At 48.1% G+C, this 10,624-nt stretch overlaps 1 protein-coding gene across 1 annotated transcript; it reads right to left on the bottom strand.

Moving 5' to 3' along the window:
• EIF2B5 (eukaryotic translation initiation factor 2B subunit epsilon) lies at positions 255-10,174 on the bottom strand. Its single transcript, XM_021069943.1, has 16 exons — positions 9,881-10,174; positions 8,076-8,200; positions 6,789-6,974; positions 6,520-6,697; positions 6,350-6,430; positions 5,974-6,051; positions 5,105-5,417; positions 3,610-3,755; positions 3,239-3,380; positions 3,013-3,114; positions 2,574-2,681; positions 2,347-2,437; positions 1,921-2,044; positions 1,228-1,353; positions 872-982; positions 255-700 (listed from the first exon to the last, which is right to left on the bottom strand). Exons 1-16 carry the CDS (start codon positions 10,079-10,081, stop codon positions 641-643), a joined length of 2,172 nt encoding a protein of 723 aa, XP_020925602.1. The 5' UTR covers positions 10,082-10,174; the 3' UTR covers positions 255-640.

Below are 10,624 nucleotides of genomic sequence, written 5' to 3'. Positions count from 1 at the left end.
CTCTGACAGAAAAGTGTTCAGACTAGGATCCTCTATGGAAGTAGATTCAGGTATACCACTCCAGGACCACAAGTTGGTCCACAAAGCCCAGAAAAGAATCTAGGCCCTCCACTACCATGAGTCATGGCAATGATCAACTAGTGAGGCACCACAGTACCACCTAGTGGCCACATCACCTCTCTTCTTCTCCAAGGCTGCCACATGGGAGGTTTAGAACTCTTCAGTCACCTACTTCAATGGGTGATCAGTCCGAGTAGGAGAGAAACCAAATATACCCCTCTCTGTTTTTTAATATTAACAAATACAAGCAGCAGAGAGGGCCAACTGCTCTCTGCTATTTCCTGAGGGGAAACCAGAGCACAAAGCTTTTCCTCCAGCCTTCCTCTAACTGCAGGGCCTGCCTAGTTCCTCCTTAGGCAGAGCTGTTATCCAGCCCAACTTCCCTCATCCCAACTCCCCAGTAAGGATGGGAGGCACATAGTTGCTGGCGGTGGGAAGAATACTGTAGTTCCAGCCTCTGCTCCTGTAAGTCTCAGCTCAGACGGTGGTCACTCAACTTTCTGCAACTAGCCTCTTACTTGCCCTGGCCCAGAAACCAGGAGGACAATCAACCACACCCACAGGAGCAGGCAGTTCGACTTCAGTCATCTTCAGATGACTCCTCTTCTGCCTCTTTTAGCCACTGGATGAACCTCTGCAGCTGTAAGGAAGCAGAGTAGAGAGCTACTGAGGAAGGGGCACATAACCCTCCTGTTATTCTTAGCTGATAAGAATAACAACCAGAGTCCCAAGCACCAACCACCTGGAGTCTAGGGCCAGAAGCCAGGGAACCAGAGAATCACTGTGGTGAGAGGAGGGCAGCTTGACTCACCTGCAGGTTCTTGCGCAACTGCCGGCCCTTGTCAGTTATATCCCTTTGGCTGAACCAGCTCAGGATTGTTTCCTCAGCCAGGATCTCCAGCTGGTAGAAAGCCATCAATACCTGCAGAAGGCCAGCAGAGGGGATCTCAGGGGCCTTACAGGATCCAGCAAGATGTAGTGGATAACAGAGGAAGAGGAGGCAAGACCTTAGCACCTCTACCAGGCCCTCAGCCTCCTTCTACACTGGATGATGCCATTAACCAAACTCCAAAGAGATTCATGTCCGCTTGTTTTGTGTCTCCATGGAGGTCACCAAGGCCTGTGTCAAAGCCAATGCAGAACTATGGGGTTTGAGGTAGTATTCACCTTGGCCATGGAAGTACTAAGAACTTCATGCTCCAGGAAGAAGTCCTCAATGGCTGCCAATGCCTCCAAATGATCAGCTGCACGCTTTATGTAGTTCCTAAAAACAGGGCTCCAGGCCTTGAGCAGCTATAGAAGAAAGGAGAAGGAAGCTGCAATACAGGAAGCTTTCCCAAGTGTGCTCTTATATTGGACAGCAAAGAAAATCAATATTAATAACATGGGTCTTTTAAGACAAGCGGGAGATGATATAGGCCCTGTGGAATATGTCAAAGGAACTTGGGAGTTGCTGGCAGTTAGGCTGGGGTAAAAAAAAAGAGATTTCCTAGGGAGGTGATGGGGGTCAGAGGCTGTAGGCTGCCTCGGAATACCTGTTCCAAGCCTAAAGATTCATCTCATGCTGAACCTTCATCAAATCATTTTCAGTCAGAGAGTATGACAGTCCAGGTCTATTTTGGTTATACCTTTGGGCTTTTGTATGGTCTGAATACTGGAATCTCAAAGGCCACTCAGTAATGGCCCTAACCAGCCAAGCCAGCTCTAGAAGCCAGTCTTTGTCCAGAGGCAAGGAGAAAGAAACCACAAGTAACATATATCCCACCAGACCTTCTACTCCTGATTTCCTTTAAAGTGAAGCCCAGTAATGATGTATTGTTTCCATCCAACCCCTGGTATCCAGCTCCAATCTTTGCTTACGGGAATCAGCAGGGCACAGTAGCGGTTTGCGTCAAGCGGGGAATCCATCTGTTGCAAAGGGAATTCCAGGACCACGTGGCTCAGTACCTGCATCACTTCCTTTAGGCTTATATTGTAGGCGTACCTGTGGGGAGATTGGGGTGACGCCAGGGCCTTCATTGGTCCTTTCAGCACACTGTAGGATGATGACTTTGGCAGGACATCAGGGAGAGGAAGTCAGATGGATCAACATGGAGGGGGAGGGTTCTGGAAGGGGGAAGTCTATGCTGAGGCTAGAACCTAATGTGCTTTTCACTCCAAATGCTACCAGACTTGTCCAGTTGGGATGTTGAGGGAACAGGTTCCTATTTAGGGAAGAGTAAGAGAGAAACTCTACCTGCCCAGGATTATCCTGAGGAGAAGAGAATAGGGAGGGGTTGCTCTTACTTGAGAGAGTTGATCTCTAGGACTAGATTGTCACAAGAAATGTTCTCCTCCTTGCCCCGTTGTAGTGTTCCTAAGACTTCATTCTGGAATACTAAAATCAAAGCAACAGTAAGTTCATAGGCCAATATCACTCCAGGGTGCTTTAAGTTATCCAGTCCTGACTGTAGGTCCAACTAAACTGGAGGTTTTCCTCTTTTGTCCTAGACCCTGCTCCCTTAGCCACTCACCTTTGACATCATCCATCTGTGGGGAGCCTGTCCGGCTGTCTAGCTCCTCAGAATCCATACTTCGCTCACTTTCAGTTTCACTCTCTTCTTCCACATTGATTTTAAGTCCTTAGAATCCATAAACGGTAAGAAAAAAAGAAAAATAAGGAAAGAGCCACTGACAGGGAACAATATATCTGCTGTCTACATCAATAAGGTAATGAACAAGTGGTCTGATTCTGAAGTGTTCACTCTCCTTCAGAATATTCTCTCTTTTCTTTTTTTTGGCTGTGCTTGAGGCATGTAGAAGTTTCTAGGCCAGGGATCGAACCCATGCCATGGCAGAGACCAAGGCTGCTGCAGTGACAATGCCTGATACCTAATCTGCTGCAACAGAAGGGAACTCTTCCTTGAGAATATTCTGATAGAACAGAGGTGGCAGGAATAAGACCAAGCTCACCCCAAAGGGTCTGCTGTAGTTCCTCCTCTTCTTCCGTGTTCATGTCTGCAGCTTTCCAGAGGTAGCCCTGGCCTGCAGCTCCAACTTCGGCTGGATTGTAACCTGGAAAAAGCACTGATCTTTTTAGCAAAGGCCCAGAAGAAGCACCAATCCCTCAGGAGGAAACACTGGTTTTTCTATGGGGCAGAGAGACACACAGATGCCCCACACCTGCTGAGCCTCACACCTTTCAGCTTCACCTTCTCCTTTTCTTGGTCAGCCCCTGAGTCATCACTGAACTGACCATCATCTTCATCATACTCTGCATCTGGAGGGTGCAAAGAGATCACCGAGGCCTCAGGCAGAGTAATATCTGGACCTACTACCACCTGGAGGAGAGAAGAGGAGGGGGTGGCATGGACCCGTTAGTGTGTTGGGGAAAAGTACATCCTGATAATGACAGTGACTTTTTTTTCCCTCCCACTAAGCCAAGGAGAAGGCGAATGAAACCACTGTTTTTGGACTCTCAATTCAGACAGGACTGGGTTGACACGAAGCCCCTTTTCGCTCAGCATAACCACAGCTTGGGGCCTGTGTGCAGTGTGCAGCCAATCTTACCTGGGAAGTGAGGACACAGTGTGGCTTCAGTATAACTTTTTCCTTGACCTCAGCATTATCACAGAGCAGAGACTGATGGATTTGTGCTCCAGCAGCCACTCGGACGCCCTGCCACAGGAAGGCCTGATCCAGCACCACATCATCACCTGGCTCAGGACAGGAAGGATTCCTGGTCACTTAGGGCTCCAATTCCACACCAGGGCCATTCGTGGAGAATGGGGCTGACACCACCATAGTTCCCACCCAGCTCTACTGCTCTAATCCCAATCCACCAGAAACATGCTCTCCCTCTCTACGCTCAGGCCCGAGTCCAAAACATTGCTCAGCCTGACTACCTTCCACCAAGTCTACAACAACTGCAAACTATATGCCAGACTTAAGAATCTGAGAACCTTTAAAATTTCTGGGGACCCCTTGAACTAAAAAATGTTACTAGAATCATATCCATGTCTAAAAGTAGAAGCAAATTGTTCCACTTCTTGTACATTTTAGAAATAGAATCTTGTTCTTTTGAAGGGGCAGTTCCAGTAGAAGCATCACTTTTTCTCTCTTTTTTTTTTTAGGGCCACACCCATGGCATATGGAGGTTCCCAGGCTAGGGGTCAAATTGAAGCTGTAGCTGCCGGCCTACACCACGGCCATAGCAATGCCAGATCTGAGCTGCGTCTGCAACCTATACCACAGCTCATTGCAATGCCGGATCCTCTGGAGCAAGGCCAGGGATCGAACCTGCAACCTCATGGTTCCTAGTCGGATTCGTTTCCACTGCGCCATGATGGGAACTCCAGAAGCACCACTTTCTTACAACCAAAGTGAGTTTCTAAGAGTAAAAAAAACACTAGACTTACAATCAAAATACTCAGATTCAAGTCTCAGCACTGCCTCTTATTAGCTATAACCTTGGGTGAGACAACCTCTTTTAGCCTTTCTGCTTATCTACAAACTGGAGATAAATAATAGTTACCTCACAAGTTTTTGGGAGGATTAAATAAGATAATGTATGCAAAAGCCCTTTGTAGTCTGCAATGCACTAAACAGATGTCATTATTGCATGTTAATTATTAACTTGGTCCTGAATGTAAATAAAGGGTATCCTGGAAAAGTCACCCAATAACAAGCTCATAGGTTAAAAATTATGGAGTTCCCACTGTGGCACAGGCGATTAAGAGTCTGACTGCAGAGGCTCGGCTCGATGTGGAGGTGCTGGGTTGGATTCCCTGGCCCGGTGCAGTGGGTTAAGTGATCTGGTGTTGCCACAACTGCGGCTTGGATTCAATCCCTGGCTTGGGAACTTTCCTATGCCATGGGTATGGCCGTTAAAAAAAAAAAAAAAAAAAAAAAAAAAAGTATCACTGTTTTTAAATCTCTGTTCCTTCCTTTATTAAGGCAGCCACTTTCTCAGGAACTATCCTTCTGTATTCTTTTCTGGAGACATGGGGTTCCCCTAGGTTCCTATTGCTGGGATAGCCAGCCTGACTTCCCCACCTGTGCTCACCAATGTGACAGCCGGGGCCAATGACACTGTTGGTGATGGAGCAATTGCTGCCAATGACAGTGCCAGAGCCCAGGAGCACATTTTCCTCCAGGACGCTGCCATGGCCCAGGCTGACCTCAGGCCCTCGGTAGATGTTGTGCCGGGAGTGAGTGCAGCTCTGAGTTGTGCTATCAGTGAAGTTCGCCTCTGGGGTGAGAGGGTAGACCCATCGGCGGATGACATCAGCACAGACAGCAGCATACATGTGTAGGTTGGAGACCCGGGCACCATATTCCTTAGTAGTCACATGCATGTGGATCTGGTTGCCTAAGATCTGAATGAAGAGAAAAAAAGGGAGGTCACACAAACAAGCAAGAAAGAAAGAACATTCCCAGGTATAATTCTTTTCTAACCTTAAGTTCCCCCATTGCTTCTCAATGTCACAGCCAAGTGGCCTGAGACTTTTCTCTGTCTACTGCTTCCCTCTCCCCTTCAGTTATTTTCCTTCTCCCTAAGGCTCAATAAAACACAAAAGGGAACCAAAAGTTATCAGTGTGAGACAAAAGCAGAGCCCTCTTTTAAAGAGGCACTGGGGAGTTCCTGTCGTGGCGCAGTGGTTAACGAATCCGACTAGGAACCATGAGGTTGCGGGTTTGGTCCCTGCCCTTGCTCAGTGGGTTAACGATCCGGCGTTGCTGTGAGCTGTGGTGTAGTTTGCAGATGCGGCGCGGATCCCGCGTTGCTGTGGCTCTGGCATAGGCCGGCGGCTACAGCTCCGATTAGACCCCTAGCCTGGGAACCTCCATATGCTGCGGGAGCAGCCTAAAAAATGGCAAAAAGACAAAAAAAAAAAAAAAAAAAAAAAGGAGGCACTGGGAGTCTTTTCTTACCTCCTCATTTACTAACAGGCCTCGCACAAAGTCATCTCGGGTTTGGTAGTCGAAGTTGTCAGTAAAGAGTTGAGCCACCTGTATAGAGAAGTCAGAGGGAGCCAGGGTCAAGTGCTCTTCTCTAGAAGCAAAGATAAGCGCTCCCCCCAGCACCCCCACCCCACAAGACCTATCAGATACTATGACAGTAGGACATGGGCCAGAATCCTCAAAGGGCTGCCAAGGAAATACTGGGATCAAGATGATAATACCTATTTGCTGTGGAACAGATGAGAGCAACAGGGAAAAGAAATATACCCTGGCTTTCTACAGGGGTGATAGTAAACCCTCAGAGTTTTACTCTCTGGATGTGCAGCCGTGGCCCTGAAGAGCTCACCTGAGGAGAGCAGATGCTGATATGACAGTCCAGTAGATCATAGCGAATCTCCACTCCATCTCCACTGCCCTGGAATAAGCTCTGTGGGAGAGGTTACAAGGACTTTAACTTGCCTTTTCTGCTTGAAGCCTGTCACTTTCCCACCTCAAGGACCCTGTACACTCACACACCAGAGGAAAAGAAAAACGTCGGAGGCCTTGGGTCTTCTGGAAATGGAGAACCCGGTTTGTGGCACTATCCACAGCCACTACCACGTTGTCCTCATGGCAACGAGTTGGGTGGCTGGGGGATGACTCCTTGAAGATCATCGTCATCACAGATACATTTTTTTCTAGCTTCCGTCTTAACCTATAAAGGATAGGAGGGAGAGAGTTGCAAAAAAGCAGTCTTAGGGCTCTGCTGGTTCCAAACCCTGTCTCTACCGTTTCCCCATCCTGACCTGTGTTCTTCCAGGGCTCTGGTGACATTGATGTTAGAGATGACATCCCCATACACCAGAAGGAAGTCAGAGCGCACCAAAGCCTTAGCATCAACATCACGGAGAACGTCCCCCAGTGATCTATATAGGTCTGATGTTATTATTCGAACCACATTGAGGGATGTAGGGCGACACCACTTGGATTTCCTAAAGGAAGAGGGGTGAGGGGAATGAGTAAACCAAGCATAAGAATCACGTAGAGCGTCCCTATTTTCCACCCATTCACACCCATTCAACATTCATGCTCCTTTGCTATGGCTCTTTTTGGGTCCTTGCCAGCATCCTCAACTTCAAAGACATTTATGAACCGTAATGAATGGTTTCAGCATAGTTTGTCACTAGTCTTGTTTTATGGGCTAGAGAAACATGGTTATTTCCTCTCCATACCCTGACCCCTGTCTCTAAACATGGATTTGAACTAAACATCCTACTGAGAATTAGCTTATACAAAGCACCCTGGGAACACACTTTTCTCTTTCTGAAGCTCATACTGTCTGATGGAGAGCATGCTAATACCCTAGTCTTTATTTCCTAAACTTCAATAAATCTTGAGATTCACTCTTTCCAGAAAGATTTCATCACACATTTGTTAAGTACTAACAAAGTTTGGTACTAAGCTAGGCACTGGGAATACAAAGATGAAGAAGAGCTCAATATTTCATAGCTCAGTGGAAAAGCAAATATGTTACTTTTGTAACTTGCATACTGGAGCCACTAAATAAAAAGCAAAAACCTACTGGAACCAAACTTTATAAGTAAGATACAGAAAAAACCCAAATGCTATTCTTTAACTTTTTTTTTTTTTGTCTTTTTGCCATTTCTTAGGCTGCTCCCGTGACATATGGAGGTTCCCAGGCTAGGGGTCAATTCAGAGCTGTAGCCACAGGCCTACACCAGAACCACAGCAACACGTGATCCGAGCCGTGTCTGCAACCCACACCACAGCTCACGGCAATACCGGATCCTTAACCCACTGAGCAAGGCCAGGGATCGAACCCACAACCGCATGGTTTCTAGTCGGATTCATTAACCACTGAGCCACAACAGGACCTCCAAATGCTATTCTTTAATCTCTATCACAGCTTCAGCTCCTCACCTGCTAAGAGAATGCCCTTAGTTAAAGCTTATGATGGAATTCAAATAGATATATTTTACTCCCTTACAATTCCCTCTTATTTAGTTATAACCATTCTAAGGAACCTGGGGAAAAAATGGTGAAACATAGAAAGAAAAGTTGCAGAGCCTTACAGTAAATGTTCCTTGATTTGAGCAGCCTTCCAGCAACAAAAGACAAAGGTTTCCTGTACACCTGTGGCAGTCAGAAATTCCAGAGTGTAGTCAATTAGTGCCACATTGGCCAGGGGCAAGAGGGCCTGGAGGGTAGGAGATGAAAAAAAGTTTGAAGTATTGAATCCATGAAGGCCTTCTGGGTACCATTCCTTCCCCTTCTTCATCCACAATTTTCACTCCACTATCAGTGTGTTTAAACACCAGCTTTAATTTATTTTTCCTATTTAAAAGTAATCAGGCTCCTGCCTTTGATGTTCATGGCATGCTCTAAACATCAGTCTAATGTGTTGCAGTTCAGACATAGTAAGCATGGAATCTACATGCTTAGCATCAGACACAGAGCTGGTACTGAACAGGAGACTACTCCTGACAAAGGGTAACACTAGAGATCAATCATATCTCCAGAAATTTAAGCACCACTGAGGCCTTTTTCTCTACAAAATTTCTTTTCTTTTCTTTTCTTTTTTTTTTTTTGCCATTTCTTGGGCCGCTCCCGCGGCATATGGAGGTTCTCAGGCTAGGGGTCTAATCGGAGCTGTACCTGCCAGCCTACACCAGAACCACAGCAATGTGGGGATCCCAGCTGCGTCTGTGACCTACACCACAGCTCACAGCAACGCTGGATCATTAACCCACTGAGCAAGGGCAGGGATCGAACCCGCAACCTCATGGTTCCTAGTCGGATTCGTTAACCACTGCGCCACGATGGGAACTCCTAAAATTTCTTTTCTTGATCCTTTTCTAAGAGGCAAGGGCTAGTCATCCCCATCACTTGTCCAAAATAAACAGTCATTAGACTATTTGGAGGAAGTGAAGAGTCAAAGAGGACTTTTCCTGAATTGAATGCCAAGTCCCTTTCTTTGAACTGGGGACTGCTGAGTGACCCAGCAATCCCTAGGACTAGCTGAGGCCAATTCCCCAGCTTCTAGACAATGCAGGGATGTTGGCAACCAGCCATTAAACCCGTTCTGTTCTTCTTTTGACATATGGCATTGGCTCTCATTAAAACCTGGGAAGAAAAAAAAGCACACTTGGAGTTCTCCTCGTGGCTCAGTGGTTAACGAATCCGACTAGGAACCATGAGGTTATGGGTTTGATCCCTGGCCTTGCTCAGTGGGTTAAGGATCCGTTGTTGCCATGAGCTGTGGTGTAGGTGGCAGATGCGGCTGGGATCCCGTGTTGCTGTGGTTCTGGTGTAGGTCGGTGGCTACAGCTCCGATTAGACCCCTAGCCTGGGAACCTCCATATGCCGCGGGAGAGGCCCTAGAAATGGCAAAAAGACAAAAACAAAACAAAACGAAACACCAAAAAAACCACACTATACAAGTCTGCTCTTTTTTTTTGGGGGGGGGGACGACAATATGATCTCCCTTTTGGAGGCAAAAGGAGGTGACATTCCCTTTCATCACTCGATCTTATTATCCTCTGCATAAAGCCAGCGCAGCCTCCTCTTGAGGCACTGAATCCCAGAATGAAGGCTTCTCACAAGCACTGCTTCTGCATCAGCCCTTTGCAGAGCTCCCAAACCTGAGGTGGACAGCACGACGAGTGCTCAAATCTGCCAGCCACTCACTTGGTCAGGCAATCGTCAGGGCTTTAGACGGTCTCCTCGCCTTCCTCATAATCAGATAAACCCGATTTCTGAGAGAGAGAGTGGACACAAGTCCTTCCAGAGCCCGCCTCACCAGGAAGCCGAAGGGATAACTTGCTATAGCCCCGCCACCTCCAGGCCCTCTGGCAGCTTCCAAGCGTGCGGCGCTCACCCGAGGCTGGTCCTTGGAGATAGGGAAGAAACGGCGGTTGAAGCTGTCGGCCACCAGAACTGCTTGTAGGGGCGGCGGCGGTTCCTCCTCTGCCCCTCTGGCTGCCCCCCCGCCGCCGCCGCCGCCACCCTGTCCGCTGCCGCTGCGCTTGTTGGCTCGACCAGGCACCGGACCAGGCGGCGCCACCACAGTAGCCGCCATCTTCTTCTCTCACGGCCACCACTTCCGCACGGAAACTGACACGGCAAGCAGTAAGGGACAAAAAGACCTAGCACTCGAAACGCGAAGGACTAGAGAAGGAAGGGCGGGAGGAGCCGCGGAGAGAGGAGTGCGCATGCGTCTTCCTCAGCCCAGAGGTTGGGCAGGGAGGAGTGAGGTCTGCGGCCCAGCGCTGCGGAAGGTGACCTGTTGAGGCGCCTGGGCCTGGGGTCCTATGGACTGCAGAGTCTATTGGCAAGTAGAGTCGGCCGTCATTTGTACGTGAGCAAGCTGAGGTTCTTGCGGGATAATGAGACTTCTGGTCTTTGCGAAACGGCCAGAACCTTTCTGGATGTGTAATTTTCTCTGCCACCCCCCCACCCCAGCCACCTGAGCACCTCAAAAATTGTGGTCCTCCGTCTTTATTCTCGTCACCTAATGTGACCTGGCACCTTGGGGAATTCAGAACTGAGTCAGACATTCCTATCCCTCAGGGGACTAACAGTCTATGTGAATACAGAACGCGGAATAGTAGAGAGAGTAGTA

The sequence above is a fragment of the Sus scrofa genome, chromosome 13, assembly GCF_000003025.6.
Source record: "Sus scrofa isolate TJ Tabasco breed Duroc chromosome 13, Sscrofa11.1, whole genome shotgun sequence".
Taxonomy (NCBI): Eukaryota; Metazoa; Chordata; class Mammalia; order Artiodactyla; family Suidae; genus Sus; species Sus scrofa.
The sequence above is the reverse complement of the archived record's forward strand: the minus strand, read 5'-3'. Positions and strand labels throughout refer to the sequence as shown.